This window comes from Micromys minutus (assembly GCF_963924665.1).
Source record: "Micromys minutus genome assembly, chromosome: 4".
Lineage (NCBI taxonomy): Eukaryota > Metazoa > Chordata > Mammalia > Rodentia > Muridae > Micromys > Micromys minutus.
Window position 1 is genome coordinate 13,371,417 of NC_137973.1, and position 18,120 is coordinate 13,389,536.

Genomic DNA, 18,120 nt, shown 5'->3' on the forward strand with positions numbered 1-18,120 from the left:
TATATGGGAACAGTGCTCCCAAGATCCTGGCCATGGAGGCTGCTGTGCAGCTGAGCTTTGACAAGCACTGTGACAGAAAGCAGCCAAATCACTTGTCTGTCATTCCCCTGAAGTTCTGAGTCCTGGGCAGCAAGACCCTAGGCAATGTTTCACACCTCATAGCCTTCTCCCTCTTCATCTCTTCTGGACATTTTTCAGAGAAAGAGGCCTGTGTACTAACATGGTGGACACAGTCTGTCAATCTCTTATAATTATATCCGCAGAAGATACAATGTTGCCAACACACGGAATGTTCACTTGACATCAATAGAGCCCTGGCTCTCCTTCTGTGTCACAGTCCAGTTCATTGGAACAGATATTTCCTATTGTTTTGCATTTTTAGTTTCAATTTGAAACTATCCAGAACATCATAAAAGCCTTAAGCCACATGTCATTTATTCCTACATTTTTAGAGCAGTTTTCATACAGCCCATGATAGCCATAAATCTTCCTGCTTCCAACTCCCAAATGCTAGATTACAGGTTTGCACCCCCACCCTGAACTTCTGCCTGCATATACCCTCTGACTGTAGGTCACTGACTTCCTCTAAAAACAATGCTTGGTGCAGTAAAGCAAGTGGCACCTGTCACTCAGCTAGGTGTCAGACTGAATGCTCTATAAAAGACCTGAAAGTAAATACTCTGGGGTTGGGAGACCATGTTGTCTGTGTCTTAACTGCCTAACCCTATCTTCATATCATAAAATTAGCTATAGTTAACTAAAGAAACAAATGAATGTGACTGTTTCAATAGAACTCCATTTGCAAAATGAAATAAAATCAAAAATAATGTGTTCATTACGTGTTTGAGAAGTAGGGATATTTGAATGTCAGTCTTGAGTGTAATTTGTTAGGTTGAACTTTTCCAATGCAAAGTGGCATTATGATTTGGTAGAAGAATTTGCATGTTTCTAGCAGATGTACGTTAAGCTAATTAAGGTTAACTTATGTTGCCTGACAGTTACTTTTAAGTAAATGATGTATCGATGTATCACTTGATCTTTGACAAAGGAGCTGAAAACATTCAATGGAAAAAGACAGCATCTTCAATATATGGTGCTGGTTCAACTGGATCAATGATTCCTTTTGAAATCATTGGTTGTTGTTTTAGTCCCTGAGAACTGGAGTGGGTTGGGCTACTTGACAACTTTGTTTTTCCCATGAGGTTGCACACCCTGTCAGCTCCTTCAGTCCTTTCTCTAGCTCCTTCATTGGGGTCCGAGAGTGTTCAGTCTGATGGTTAGCTGCAAGCATTCCCTTCCGTATCAGTATGACTCTGGCAGAGCCTCTAAGGAGACATTCATTTTATGTTCCTGCCAGTAAGCAATTCTTGGCATCAGCAATAGTGATTGAGTTTAGTGAATTCATATGGGGTGGATCCCCAGGTAAGGCAGTCTCTGGACAATTTTTTCTCCAATCCCTGCTCCTCTATTTGTCCCTTTATTTCCTCCCCTGAGTGTTTTGTTCTACCTTTTAGGAAGGACTGAGGCATCCACCTTCTGGGATCCCTTCTCTTTGAGCTTCATAAGTTGTGTGAGTTGTTTCTTAGGTATTCAAGCTTTTTGGGTTAATAACCACTTATAAGTGCGTACATGCCATGACTGTTCTTTTGTTTAGTTTTAGTGTAACTAGATTTATGTGGAGATCTTTGATCCACTTGGACTTGAGCTTTGAAGGAAAATTGATCCATTCTTACCTCCTTGTAAAAAGCTCAAGTAAAGTGAATCAAAGATCTCTACATAAAAGCAGGTACACTGAAACCTGTAGAAGAGAAACTGGGGAAGAGCTTAGAGCACATAGGCACACTGGAAATTTTCCTGAACAGAACACGAATGGTTTATACTCTAAGATCAAGAATAGACAAATAGGACTTTATAAAATTGCAAACCTTCTGTAAGGCAAAGGACACTGTCAATAGGACAAAATAGCAACCAACAAATTAGAATAAGATCTTTACCTATCCTAAATATGATAGAGGTATAATATCCAATATATACAAAGAACTCAAGAAGTTAAATTCTAGAGAATCAAATAATCCTATTAAAAATGGGTTACAGAGTTAACAAAAAATTCTCAGCTGAGAAATACAGAATGTCTGAGAAGCATATAAAGAAATATTTAACATCCCTACTCATCAGGGAAATTCAAAAAAAAAAAAAAAAAAACCCTGTGTTTCTACCTCACAACAGTCAGAATCACTAAGATCAAATACTCAGGTGACAGCAGATGTTGGCAAGGATGTGGAGAAAGAGGAATACTCTTCCACTGTTGCTGAGATTGCAAGCTGGCACAATGACTCTGGAAATGTGTCTGGTGTTTCCTCAAAAAACTGGACATAGTACTACCTGAGGACCCAGCTATACCACTCCTGGGCATATACCCCAAAGGTACTCCAACATATATCAAGGACACATACTCTACCATGTTCATAGCAGCCTTATTTATAATAGCCAGAGCTGGAAAGAACCCAGATGTCCTTCAACAGAGAAGTGGATACAGAAAATGTGGTACATTTACACAGTAGAGTACCACTCAGCTATTAGAAACAATGACTTCATGAAATTCCTCAGCAATTAGATGGAACTAGAAGCTAACATCCTGAGTGAGGTAACCCAGTCACAAAAGAACATGCATGGTATGCACTCACTGATAAGCAGATACTAGCCCAAAAATGTTTGAAATACCCTGTTTTAGGTATAAGCTTAATTGTGGTTTCATAGAAGGAATTGGGTAGTGTTCCATCTATTTCTATTTTGTGGATTATTTTAATAAGTATTAGTATTAGCTCTTCTTTGAAGGTCTGATAGAATTCTGCACTAAAACCATCTGATCCTGGGCTTTGTTCGATTGTTTGTTAGTTTGGGAGACTTTTGATGACTCCTTTTGCTTCTTTCGGGGTATGGGACTGTTTAGATGTCTTATCTGATCCTGATTTAAGTTTGGTACCTGATATCTGTCTAGAAAAATCATCCATTTTATCTATATTTCTCAGTTTTGTTGAGTATAGGCCTTTGTAGTAAAATCTGATGAGTGCTTGAATTTACCTATTTTCTGTTATTATTATGTCTCCCTTTTCATTTCTGATTTTGTTAATTTGGCACCGTCTATGTGCCCTCTGGTTAGTCTGGCTAAGGGTTTATCAATCTTGTTGATTTTCTCAATGAACCAGCTCCTGATTTTGTTGATTCTTTGTATATTTCTTTTTGTTTCTACTTTGTTGATTTCAGCCCTGAATTTAATTATTTCCTGAAATCTAGTTCTCTTGCGTGTATTTTCTTCTTTTTGTTGTACAAATTTGAAATGTGCTGTCAAGCTGCAAGTGTATGCTCTTTCCAGTTTTTTTTTTAAAGAGGCACTAAGAGATATGAGTTTTCCTCCTACTACTGCTTTCATTGTGTTCAATAAGCTTGTGTATGCTGTGCCTTCATTTTCATTAAATTCTAAAAAAAAAAAAATAGTTTCTTTCTTTATTTTTTTCCTTGACAAAGTTATCAAGGAGTAGAGCATTTTTCCATGTGTATGTGGGCTTTCTGTCATTTTTGTTGTTATTGAAGACCAGCCTTAGTCCATAGTGATCTGATAGGATGCATGGGAGTATTTCAATCTTTTATTATCTGCTGAGGCCTATTTTGTGACTAATTATATAGACAAGTTTTGAGAAGGTACCATGAGGAGTTGAGAAAAAAGTATATTCTTTTGTTTTAGAATGAAATGTTCTATAGATGTCTGTTAAACCCATTTGGTCCATAACTTCTCTTAGTATCAGTGTGTCTCCTCTTAAGAACTTATACCTGTTTCCAATTATTGTCCTGTGTTTCTTTAATGTGGTTATTTATGACCTTCTTAAAGTCCTCTAACATCATCATAAGTTGTGATTTTTAAATCACCATCTTGATTTTCTAGTTTGTGGGGTACCCAGGACTTGCTGTGGTGGGGGACCTGGTTTATCATGATGCCAAGTGACCTTGGTTTCTGTTGACTAGTTTCTTGAATGTGCCTCTCACCATCTGCTTATCTCTGGTGATAGCTGGTCTCGCCGATTCTGACAGTGGGTTGACCCTCCTTTAAGCCTGTGTGTCAGCACTACAGGGGAATCAGCTCTCTCCCAGCACGTACTGGATACAGAAAGCTGTGGCATAGGGTTACTACAGGGCACAGACAGAACCGGGAGGATCCTGTTCCAAACTGCTATTCGATTCCTGTGTCCTGAACGCTCCAGGGGGGTTCCTCATTTCAGAACTGGTGGTCTTACCTGTGTTGTTATGTGTGTCAGCACTTCTGAGGACCAGCTCTCTCACAGCACAGTCTGGATACAGAGAGCAGTGGCAAAGGGTCAGCTCCGAGTGTAGACAGAAAGGAAGGATCCTGTCCCAGACTGCTCTTCAGTACCTGTGTGCTAAGGGCTCCAGGCGAGTTCCTCGTGGACCAGGAATATGAGCAGAAGTGGGGGGGGGTGTCAGCTCGCCAGGAAGACCAGCTCTATCCCAGCGGGCTCTGGGTACAGAAAACTGTGGCTCGGGGTCAGCTCTGGGCACAGGCAGAAACTGGAAGCCTGCTAATTATTCTTAACTCTCAGACTTTCTTATAAATTATCTGCATGTGACTATTTACATGTCACATGTAGTTTTATTTTATGTATAATAAATATGCTTTAAGGATGCTTTAAGGTACAACATTATGTAAGTACTTTCAAATCAAGCAAAAAGACAACCAAAATCATTAGGAAGGTAAAGTTTTATTCAGGAAAAGGTCTTGTTTTCATTCACCAAGTACCCAAAGATGAAAGTGATGAGCTATATTCATTTTTAATAAAACTCAAAAATGTGGTGCAATTACTTAGATTGTAAGATTGCAAAGATTTTGGAAAGAAACACCTGTTTATCTACCTATCATCATCTCTCTCTCTATTTTAAAAGCACAATATTAGAACCAATAGATATCTATTTATATAAGATATCATAAATAAATAGGTTATTTAAAGAGAAAAAGCACACACCTTGGGATGTGAATATATGACTGCTTATAAACTAGAATATTGAGCCAGAGCAAGCTCACTGCCATCAGAAGTCACAGCCCGCATTCTGAAAGCTGAGCACCCAGGAGGGCTCTCACTCCTGAGCCCACGGTACACAGACTCACAGGAAAGACAAGCTCCAGTCAGAGACAAAAAATCAACCAGCATCACGGATAACAAGATGGCAAGAGGTAAATGCCAGAACCAAAACAACAGAAACCAAGACAACCTGGCAACATCAGAACCCAGTTCTTCTACCACAGCAAGTAGTTGATATTCCAACACACGAGAAAAAGCAAGATTCTGATTTAAAACCACAACTTATAAGTATGTGAGAGGACTTTAATGTTGTAATTAAGTCCCTTATAGAAATACAGGACAATTCAGGTCAGTAGGTAGAAGCCCTTAGAGAATTACAGGAAAATAGGAGCAAGTAGGTGAGGAATTGAACAAAACCCAGAATCTAAAAGGAGAAATAAACACAATAAAGAAATCACAATGGGAGACAACCTGGAGACAAAGAACCTAGGAAAGAGATCAGGAGTTACAGACACAAGCATCACCAGCAGAATACAAGAGATGGAAAAGAGAATCTCAGGGGCAGAAGATACCATAGAAAACATTGGCACAACAGTCAGAAAAAAAAAAAAAAAAAAAAAAAAAAAAAAAAAAAAAAAAAAAAAAACTCCTAACCCAAAACATCCAGGAAATCCAGGACACACTGAGAAGACCAAATATAAGGATAGATAATAGGTATAGAAGATTGTGAAGACTCCCAACTAAAGGGCCCAACAAAATTATAGACAAAAACTACCCTAACCTGAAGAAAGAGATGACCATGAACATACAAGACACCTACAGAACTTCAAATAGATTGACCAGAAAAGAAATTCCTCCTCACACATAATAGTCAAAACACCAAATGTTCAAAACAAAGAAAGAATGTTAAAAGCAGTAAGAGAATAAGGTCAAGTAACATACAAAGGCACACCTATCAGAATCACATCAGATTTATCAAGAGGTACTTTGAAAACCAAAGTGTAGATGTTTCAGTCCTTCTTAGAAGAGGGAACAAATATATTCACATAGAGAAATATGAAGACAAGGCTTTAAGCAGAGTCTGAAGCAAAGACCAACCAGACACTACCCCAGCTGGATATCCAGCCCATATACAGTCACCAAATCCGGACAATATTGCTTATGCCAAGAAGTTCATGCTGACAGGAGCATGATATAGCTCTCTCATGAGAGGCTGTGCTGGATCACAACAAATATAGAGGCAGATGCTCACAGCCAACCATGAAGCTGAGAACAGGATCCCCAATGAAGGAGGTCGAGAAAGTATTGAAAAAGTTGAAGGGGTTTGCAACCCCATAAGAACAACAATAACAACCAAACAGAGCTCCAGCTGCATGTGTAAGTAGAGGATGGCCAGTGTATGGGGAATGTCAGTGCCATGGTGGGGGGAGGCAGAAGGGGAGGGGTGGATGAGCACCCTCATAGAAGCAGGGGAAGGAGGGATAGGATGGAAGGCTCATGGTGGAGAAACTGAGAAAAGTCATAATATTTGAAATGTAAATAAAATGTATCCAATAAAAATAATAATTAGCAAAAATAACCATAGTTAGTGAAAGTAATGTAGTAAATGACAGTGGACAAGGTAAAGGAAATGCTATTGAGAGTCCTTTTTTATTCTTTTTTTTTAGATTAAAATATAATTACATCATTTCTCAACTTCCTTTACTCTGTTAATGCCTCCCAAATAATCTTAGTTTCTTTTAACTTTATGGTCTCTTTTTAAAATTAATACACACACACACACACAGACACACACACACACACACACACACACAAAAAAAAAAAAACAACCCTAAATATAACCTTCTCAGTCAGTGTAAAGTTTTTTGCAAGTGTATTTTTAGTGTTGATACTTTTTTGCATGTTTTGTTTTTGTGTGCAGGATATATACGTGAATAGCTTCATATATTAGTACAAGCATGTATGTAGTACAGCATGTGCATGAAGGTCAAAGATAATCTTCAGTAGGCAGTCCTCATTTTCCACCTTGCTTGTGGTAGGGTTTCCTGCTCACTGCTGTGCACCCCAGGGCAGCTGGTTTGTGAGTTTCCAGAGACTCTTATCTCTGCCTCCTATCTCACCATAGCAACACTCCCACTGCCTAGGCATGCTACCACAGCTAGCTTTACACTCTTTTCCAGTTATTCTGCTCCATGGTTTATTTCTATAACATTCTCTTACTTCCCAGTTTCCTTTAGCAATACCAGACTTTTGCTTTCAACACCTTTAACAATTTTCCTGCCATCCATTCTTGGGTACTCTGCCTAAATCTCCAGATATTTAATCTAATCCTTGTTTTCCCATTCTTGTTGAGATCCCTTCACATTAATCTCTCCCAGAGATTGCTTGACTCTGAGGCATCTTTACACTAGTAATAGAATTTTCCCTAATCAGAGAATCTGCTATATGAATAAAAAAGAATAGCTTTCTGCTAAAATTCAAGAGCCTCTCCTCTTCTCTGTGCAACAAGTAGGCTGATAGCAGATCCACACCTCTCCTTCTACTCCTCTAGTTACAATTCTCGAAGTTTTTTTTCCAGCTCTGTAGCAGAAAACCTGCTGCTCCCTTTCCTCTCTGACACCCAACCTCCAGTGAAACATAAAGATCTTCTCCCTAAGCTCTTTCTCCAAGCCATCCCAATTTTCAAGCTTCCAAGACTAGCATGCATTCTCTATGGGAATACAACAACTAAACAGAACAACAAAACAGCCTCCAATGCTAACAAGCATCCGCTGCTAAACTACAGACCGAGGTTGCCAGAAAACCAGGTAGGCTATTTCCATTTCTTCTCTTAACATATTGCTTTGCCCCAAACCCCAACCATAGCATGTACCCCTGCTAACCATATAAAATTCCCTATAAAGCCTTTGTCCTGTTAGTGGAAGTACAAACTTGTAGCACTATCAATAGGGCAGTTTCATCTATAAGGTAATAATCTATCTACCTCAAGTCCCAACCTAAATTCCCCTCAACAGAAGAATGGATAATGAAAATATGGTACATTTGTACCATAGAATATTACTCAGCACTTAAAAAAATCATACTATAAAATTTGCTGGCAAATAGATAGAACTAGAATATAATCATCCATTTACTTCTTGGCTTTTTGGCTAATATTAAATGTAGAATATAATCATCCCGAGTAAGGTAACCCAAACTCAAAAAGATAAATACGTTATTATTCACATACAAGTATATATTAGCTATTAAGTGGATGATAACCAAGCTACAGTCCATAGCCTCAGAGAGGTTGGGTAAAGCAGGAAGGTTTAGGAGGGTATAGAGATTATCCCTGGGAGCAGGACGTACAATAGATTTTACAGGCCAACTGAAAAGGAAAGGGGATCAGGAGATGTGATAGAGGAAGAGACTGCAGAGAGAAATGACCAGAATTGAGGAGTCTTCAGTGGGTGGTGTGAAAGCTTAGTGTAGTAGAAGCTTCCCAGAGTCTGTGAAGGTGATACTAATGTGGGCCCCTAGCAATGGGGATATGGAGTCCTAACAGGCCATTCATTGTTGCCAGGTTAGGCTTCCAGTAGTGAGATCAGGTTGCATTCAATTGAGTTGTTGGCCAAGGTGGTCCTAGAGAAATCTCCAAACAACCCAGCCTGTTACTAAGTAAAATGGTGGCATTCTGAAAACTGATAGCATGACCCATTGCCAAGAACAACACCCACACAATTCATTGAACATGGAAAAGTAGAACTGGTACCTACACAGAGCCCTTACCCCTGTGTTATACCCCCTTTGGTATAGGAAGGTAATAAGTAAGCAACCAGAATGAAGCATTCAAACATACACCCACCTATATAGCCTTGGACTCACAATCTGTTCTTCCAACAAAATATGCTGGTGTAATGGTAGCACAGAACTTGTGGGACTAGCCACATAATCTCTAGTTTGATCTAAGAATAACACCTACAATAAAAAACTGACAAATGGCCTTTCTTTGGTAGCCAAGAGATCTCTCAGTGGCCTTGTGTAAAACCAAACACTACGTGTCTCTTTAAAAATTAATACAATTATTTCTAATAATATCTTGCTATATTCATTGATCAGTGCCTTGCCTATTCATCATTAGGGAGGTTTCATCTGATAGCAAATGGGAACAGATGCAGAGAGCCACAACCAGACATTATGCAGAGAGAGTCAGAGTCTAAACTGTAGGTCTCCATATAACCTTTACCCTGAGAGCTTAGGGAATCCTGCAGAAGACAAGGTGGAAAGAGTTGAAGAGCCAGAGGGGATGGAATACTCCAAGAAAACAAGGACATCAGAATCAACTAAGAAAGGTACAGATTAGCTTACAGAGATCTAAGCAGCAAAACAAAGGTCTACAGAAATCTGCAATCTGCACTGGATCCTCTGAGCATACAGTTAATAGCATAAGCTTTTAACTTAGTATTTTTATGGGAGTCTTGACAATGAGAACAAGTGGGTCTCCGACTCTTGTGTCTGCTCTTGAGACTCTTCCTGTTAGTTTTTCCATGGCCAACTTCAAATTGTTCATTTTTACTTCATCTTGTTATGTTTTATTTTGTCATGTTGGATTATTGTGTCTTGGAACCATATTCTTTTCTAATGAGAGACATAAAGGAGGTGGGTCTGGAGCAGATAGGAAGTAGGAAGAAAATGGGAAGAATGGAGGGTGGAGAGAAATGATAAAAATACAGAGCTCAATGCTTGTAGCCAACAGCTAGACTGAGAACAGGATCCACAATGGAGGAATTAGGGGAAGGACTGAAGGATCTGAAGGCGTTGACAACCCCTTAGGAAGAGCAACATTATCAACCAACCAAATCCACCACAGCTCCCAGGACTAAAACACCATTTATTGAGTACACATGGATAGACCCATTGCTCCAGCTGCATATGTAGCAGAGTAGAGCATTGTCTGGCATCAATGGAAGGAGAGGCCTTTGGTCCAGTGAAGGCTCATATCCCAGTGTATTGGAATGCTAAGGCACTGAGGTGGGAGAAGATGGTTGGGAAAGGGAGCACCTTCATGGAAGCAAGGGGAGGGGGACGGAATAGGGGAAATAGTTTCTAAAGGGAAAACTTAGAAATGGGATAACATTTGAAATGTATAAAGAAAATATCCAATAAAAGAAAAGAAAAAGAAGAAAGTATTAACAACTATTAGAGGTCAGGTTCTAATCCATCCAGTGTGTGAAGAGAAGGTATTTCCATGGTTGTGCTATTTAAATATGAATTATGAACAAGAGTTATCTAGGCAATTATTCTTCTGTTCAGGATAATAGTAATAGTATTGCAAAGGTAATGACTAGCATTCAGAGAGTTCTATGACAGCCCTATATTCAAGTAAATAAAATTAGAGCATTGGTGTGTGTATTGCATGTTGGAGAGGGTTGTAGACTATCACAAAAAAATAATTCCCTGAAGGTTATGACTATTTTTCTCCTATCTGAGGTAAGTAATATAGAAAAAAGTTCTTACACCAGAGTGTAGAAAAATATTTTCCGTCTCACTAGAGCCCTAAAATATTAGGACCTATAAAATCTAAAGCATGAATAATTTATTGTATTCTTGGGGATTTTGGAGAAGCACAAGTATCTCTTTAAATACATAAGGGAGAATGTAAGGTGAATTAAAAAAAAATAGAAAAAATGAGGAAGAAGTTACCTCATCAACACTACCCCACAGGACTCTTCACAGTGGCAACAATATTCTCTATAATCTAATATGGTAGTCATTAGCCACACATAGATATGGAGCACTTAAAACATACTGTCTGTATGGAACTGATTTTTAATTCCACAAAGTTTTCATTTTATTTAGTGTACATTGCGGTGCGCTCCTCGACCAGCGAGGAAAGACGACCACAACCAGAGGATTCTTCTCAGATCACGCTTTATTGTGGGAGCCTCTTGATTGAAGGGGAGAGCAGGAAGCGAGGGGCCTCGAACTATCCTAGCTGTCAGCTTATATAGGGAGAAGCGCATACGGGCTTGCCATGATTGGTTGTCACCAGTCTGCTGACACCAGAGGCCTCGGAATTGGCCGGAGATAGGTTATGTACTGTGCATGCACAGGGTGCAGCGCCTTAGCTGACAAGAGCATTACTATATATGGAGTTGTTTACCTCAAACCGTGAGGGAGCCAGCGCCATCTTGTAATGGCGTCCACATTTGGCTCCCCACAGTACATAGCCACAGCTAACTTGTATCAATTAGTCAGCACCAACCATGTTAGAAAGCAAGGGTATCATTCTAGGATATATGTCAAGCTTATTAGGGAACTATGCACACTTGGAAAATGGACAAATCAAGAAAAACAGTACCCTAGGAAGTTTTCAGCAGAGAACATCACTGCCTCGAATATCAGCATTATTAGAGTCAAATTTTAAGGCCACTGAAGGTCCTTTGTTCTGTTACTGGAGATATAGATTAAGTCTTTTCTAATAGAATAGATGGATGGGGGTGGGGAGCTTTAGTATTTGTTTCTGAGCACGTGTCAGGGGCAGCTTTGGGAATTGACCAAGGACTCTTCTCTTTCTAGCTTTTTTGAAGCTGATAGTTTCAGGTGTCAATATGGGCATGTTAACTTTGGGAACACATGACAAGTGTAACATCAAAATTATATGGGTTATCATTCTTTTATATCTGTTTTCTTCATTTTCATTGCATAATTATGATAAAGTGTGTCTATACGGCTGTTCCCTTAGTACCGAGTTACCTAACGAAGAAAACCAAGGGCCAACATCCCCTTACTCACTCCCTCCTAAATAACAGGCTTCTCCAATGGCTGCCTCCTTTGCTCCGGCCTGACCAGAGCACAAGGTTAAAACATTTTTCACCAGATGCACACTTTCCCTCTTCCCCTGTTATAGACATCTCCCTATCAGTCCATGCTACTCTGCTTCCTGGCTAAGCCACACACAAAAGCAGTGCCTGCAGGAAGACAGCTTTTTCATTCGGATCCACGCCTATCTTCACTTCCATGACTTTTTGGATGAGGACACTATTTCCTAACATTTTCCGTACATCTTAACATGTCAGATGAAGCCACCGAAGAATTCACTCTGCCAGTTTCAACTTCACCAGCTGTAGGAGAGTTATTACCTTGGTGCTGAGGAGGGAGAGCTGCAGAGCTGTGCTGATTTTCTGCTTCCATGGAAAATAAGCCTTTGATTCCACTGCGGGAGCTGGGGGAGGAGGGCTTTGACCTGCTGGTTTTGTTCAGCATGTGACAATTGATTGTGGCTACTGAATGAACTTTGTACTACATAACAGAGTTGCAGATTACGCTTTGGCGGTTTACTTTCTCACATTGAGCTGCCTTTAGAAAAGAAAAGCTAATAAAAAGTGTAATGGGTTTTTCTTATCTTTTTATCCTCAGAGCCTTTCTCTCCAGTGTTTTCATCTTAGGAGTTGTTTATTGGCTGGTTATGCATTGACTCCACGTTAGAAGAGCACAGAGCCTGAACAACCTCAACCTATTGTGCTTCTTTTCTGAGTGACGACTCTGTCCTATTTGAACCTAGGACGATCTCAAAAAATGTTGCCTTGGGCCACTGGATCCCTGAGACCCATGGGCAAGCTAACACCAAGGAGGCTGTCAAGAAACCAGTTAACCCACCCAACATCTACATGGCCTATGAACTCTTGTAGCTGGTGAAGGAAGCAGTCCTGCAGATCCAAAGCTACAGGATCTCCATGATGCAGAGCAACAACTGAATGTCCAAAAGGCATCCCAGTTAAGCTCTAGTACTGAAGGTATGGCAGAAGCCAGGGGCATCAAACTGAAACAATGACTCATCACAATCAACACTTGCAAGTAAAGCTCTTTAGAAAAAAAGGAGTATATTCTATGACACACAACAGATTCTACTTCAAGATTGTATTTTTGTTTGGTTTGGATTAGTTTCGTGTTGTATTGTTTTGTTATTTTTGGAGGCAAGTCACAATCCTGGAGGTCAGATATGGAAGGTTAGGGAAATGAGTGGGATTGGGGTGTATGATGTGAAATTCATGAAGAATCAATGCTAAATTATTTTAAAAATAATATTGACTAATGAATAACAGCAAAGGTTATATCTTGGTTTCTACATCACATATCCATACATGCATACCTATCCACATATGTGAACCTGCATACACTTGAACATGAAAATATATACACATACACCCATATGCAAAGATAAAGAAGAAAATCTAAAGATGCTGCAGGGCATGGTCGAATGTCAGACAGCAATAGGTATGACAGAGCCCAGCCTGGACCACAATTAATGAGCCAGGAGCTGAAGCAAACATGGCCACTGATAGAAGCAATTCAGAACTCAACCCGGAGAGGCAGGTATGCTGAATGAAGTGTAGCTCCAAACCTAACATAAAAGGGAGCAGCCATAATCCAAAACAGAACTGTCTGTCACACTGAGGTAAACTATAGAGGCTATAAGGAAAAGAAGTGACTGGATACCTTGCAGCCAGGACACAAAAGAATCTCAACATCTCTAGAGCCTCTATTGGGGTTTTCAAAGAAAGCTCATTTCCCTTGGACCATATCTCCACCTCTCATGATTCCTATAGAATTAGCAGCCATAACCACTCCCTGTCATACAATGTGGCTTTTGAAATGCCAAAGAAAATGTAAAATATGCTTGACATCAAAATAATATAAGCATCCTGAGAGTGTGCCATTTCTCTAAAAATTTCAAGCTCTGTAGAAAAGTTGGAGCGAAGGCACTTTTCAGTTCTATGAATAATTCTAGCTCCACTCCCTTCTGGTTGGTATGTAGCTATTTGACACCATCACAGGAAAGAAAATAAAACTATATGTTCTACCCTGTTCATTTCTTTGTTCCAAAGAAGTTCAATACATCAATTAAAACCCTTTGTCTGCAAATAGAATGTGAAATAAGAGAAAATGATGCCTTTGTACTCTCTGGGAAGATTCACTCATACAACCCTCATTTCCTACAACAAATGAAAAGAATACAGGAAAAGAACGGCAAGTGTCATTTGGAACTGAATTCCCTTTAGATAACATGAGTAGGAACTGTGAAATGCTATGTGGTTCAACTTCTGCTGATAAAATGTATAATACATAATGTTCATTGAGAACTTTACCTGTAAGGTAAACACTGCTCTAAGTACTTATGCCCCACCTAGTTATTAAAAATATTCCTTCATATTATTAATAAAGAAAACAGGCACAGGGATACCAGTTCACAAACATTGTAAGTGGTAAAGCTGCTCAGCCAGTCTGACATGCAGATCTTCAACATGGTAATAATTATATCTTGTCTATACTATTGTATAATAGGCATCATGTCTCACTTTGTTTCTAAATGTTATTGCTGTAACTAAATAATATTATGGTATAGAATATTTTACTTACAGGTTAATGTAAAATCTTAAATGTTCACTCCTGGACCTTAACAATCTCTCTATTTTTCTCTGTCTGTCTCTGTCTCTGTCTCTGTCTCTCTGTCTGTGTGTGTGTGTGTGTGTGTGTGTGTTATATTTTCAGGTGTTCATACCCTGGTGTGCACCTACATGTGGAGACCAGAAATTAATATTCAATGTCTTCCTCAATTGCTTTCACCTTACATTTTAAAACAAAGTCTGTCTTTGGAACCTAAAGCTTCCATATTTGACTGGACTGAGTGGACATGGAGCCCTGCCTACAGCTCCCCAGCACAGCAAGTACAGGTGTCCGCCACCATGACCCATTTTAGTGTAGGTACCGAGGAGCAGACTCACGTCCTCGTGCATATGAGTCTCCCCAGACACTCACTGCTAATAAATAGTAACCAAATTGTTCTTTTCTCTGTCTCACTCGTAAAGTATCGTTCATTCCTTCATGTATTTATTTATCTATGTGTGTATTCATGTATTTATTTATCTATGTGTGTGCATGTGGGCAGCATGTACCACAACACACCTGGGGAGGTCAGAGGACAACTTTCTCCACTTTTCCTGAGTCTCAGGGATCAAATTCAAGTCTCTCTGATTCTCCAGGCTTTACTTCAACTGTCTCGCTGGCTTTCACTTTGTTAGTTGGATTTTGCTTTGTTTTTGTTTACTTTTGTTTTGTGTGTTTGTTTAGTTTTGCTTGAGACAAGGACCGCACTCATCAGCCCACTTTAAAAGCTCTTGGGTAAGCCTCCCCAGCACCAGGATGAACAGAGGCTGGTTTTTAATGTGCTTCATTCTTTTTCCTATAGTACAGGTGACCTAGCCAAGGTTCTTGAAGACACAGACAAATGGTCTCTGAGTATTACCTCCAATCTCTGTATTTTTATTGATCTATTGCCTGTTTGTAAGGAGCTGGATCTTGGTTAATGCCTGACAGCTCTTCAGTTTCAGATAAGGGGCCTTTACACCAGCAAAACATAATGCAAGATAAATGAATCTGTTTCCCAAGCCTGCTGTTTCTGCTGTGGATGGACTTCACAGGCCCGCCTTTGCAGCGCTGTGCTGAAGGAATGCCTGGGAGCATCTCTCTCTGTGGTACATGATCCACTGCTGTGACAGATGGGATGGGTACCATCAAAGCCATCATGTGTGTTACCCTCTCTGCATTTCCCCTTGTCTTCACCCGGCTCTAAGCCCTGCCTGTGCATCTGCTATCAAATGGTTCCACACTGTATGCTGAGTGTGTGAAGGATGCACCATCTTCCTGTCTTTTCCTGAGAGTACAACTGTGTCTCTCAATTTTAAAGAAAAACGGTCACCTATTCCTGGTGTTTGTGAAATCTCAGAATTTCATTATCCCGTGTTTTACATTCTCTGTACTTCAGTTGTTGTTGTTTTTTTTTTTCTTTCATCTTTCTATTTTCAAATCAGTCATCAGTCTTTTGAAGATAAGCAGTTGGATGTTGCAGTTTGGTTTTGGTCTACTCACAACTCTCCTGTGTTTCAAATCATTCCCTGACATTCAGTTGTGCTTTCATTAACACATCTACTTTATAAACACCTTAACTCTTGTATAGACCCCATTATTCAAATAGTGTGTGTTCTCAACTCCAGAACAAAGCTGCCAAATTTCTGTTTATTCTGGAGCCAAAGATGTCATAATCTGCTGTTATATTTTCTTAATTATCCTCAAATTGTCAAAAATGTTTATGATATTCGACTATTAGATTCACTAAGGCAAAATTCATCTAGGGGAGTGGGCATGAGACACTCTGAAATCTTTCCGACAAATGGGGTTAGATGAATAACAAATACAGAAAGATTAAAAGAATAAAATGCAGTGTACCTAGTGTTAATAAATATGATAGATTTCATTATACAGAAATCATTGCTACTAATATAGAGATTCTGAATTGTTATACAAAGAAGTGTCAAGTATATTTTATTTTTAATTTTCTCTCTCTCCCCCCTCTCTCTATCTCTCTGTCTCTCTCTGTCTGTCTCTGTCTCTGTTTCTGTTTCTGTCTCTGTCTCTCTCTCTCTCTCTCTCTCTCTCTCTCTCTCTCTGTGTGTGTGTGTGTGTGTGTGTGTGTGTGTGTGTGTGTGTGTGTGTGCCCATACAGGTCAGAGGCATCATTCCTTCTAGAGCTACAGTTACAGGTAGGAACTGAGGGGCCTAACACAGACCTAAACTCAGGTTCTTCCACTAGAGCTTTTACAAAACACTCTTAAGTGAAGAGCCAACTCTCTAGCTACTACATCTATTTTTTACTGTGGTAACTAAAGGTTAAAATTTGTGCCAATTATAGTTCAGTATAATTACTAGATTTTATGTTTTATTAATTTTTTTAAGATTAAATTCCAAAACATTCTATGTCTGCTTTCAATTAATGCAGACACTGCAAGCACACCCTGGAAGAGCTCATGGAGCCCTGAGATCACGTCTTAGGAATATAATGAAGGAGAAGGGATAGAGGTTAATGTCTGTCTATATTCTATGGCACCGAATGGTGCTCTTCCTGCATGCATTTGAAAGTTAAATTTCACTTTGAAGTATGTTCTTCATCTTATTTAGTAGCAGAATTACGAATGAATTATATAAGGTAAGGAGAGGAAAATGGATGAGTTGTGATTTTCGTGTGGTGTGTTTTCTATGTGGAATGTAAACAAAGGCCTCAAATCCTACTTTGACTTGCATTAGTTGAGGAGAAAATAAGAGGCATGAGAGGTGGGCCCCTTGTAGGACTGTTGGACCCCACAGTGCCCATGTCGTCTTTGAAAGAGACTACGCTGAGAGATTTCCTTATCTCTCCTTCCTCAGCTCTGGGATTTTCATCTGGGGGCTGTGGATCAAACTCAGGTCTTCATACTTTTGTGCCTGACACTTTGTTAATTGAACTATCTCTCAGACCTGATATTATGGAATATTTCATCAAAAGTATCTATTTCACATTACTGTCCTTTGTGAACAGCCCAAATCTTCGGGTTACTAAGCCTAGCACTCACCTCAAAGGCCTGTTGTATCTTGACAAAATCTTCCACACTGAACTTGTTCTCAAGGAGACCTGTACCATAGTCTTCACTTGCAGTAAGACCTTCCATTTTCTCCACGTGTGTTGGGTCTGACTGGGGCACCATCTTCAATCCAAGTGCAAGATCAGGGTAGCTCCTAATAACTTCACCCCTCTTCAGCATTTTTCAATACCCATTGTTTTTCTTGTTGCTGCTTCAATATGTGCCTTTGAAATGGAGTCCAACCTAGAAGACAGTTTAAAATGAAAGTTTCAGTCACATAATTAGGAGGCAAAACCATTGATCCAAGGTAGAAAATGAAAGCCTTTAATGCCTTCCTTTACTTGAAACCATGGTTTGTTTTCAAGACCTGTGACCTGGCTGTACATACTGTTTCACCTGGACTGATTAGAAATGTCTCAGGCCTTCACCACTTGACACAGACAAGGAAACCCCCGTGCTCCACATTTAATTGCCCGACAAAGCATCCTTTTCTAATCTCTTGCACTGACCTTCATCCTTTCATCCTATTCAGCTGCAGTATTTCATCTGTGGGTGTTCAACAAAGCTTCAAAGTCCCTCTCACTCAGAGATGTTCT

The 18,120-nt window shown here is 39.6% G+C and overlaps 1 protein-coding gene across 1 annotated transcript in view; it reads right to left on the reverse strand.

The window, feature by feature from the left end:
* The window catches only part of WDR49 (WD repeat domain 49), a gene marked incomplete at both ends in the record, with an annotated part of 205,975 nt that extends 188,271 nt beyond the window's left edge, over positions 1-17,704 (reverse strand). Inside the window, one exon of the mRNA XM_080915350.1 lies at positions 17,516-17,704. Within this exon, the coding sequence (XP_080771476.1) occupies positions 17,516-17,704 (189 nt within the window). The remainder of the gene's footprint in view (positions 1-17,515) is intronic.
* Between the last annotated feature and the right edge of the window lie 416 nt (positions 17,705-18,120).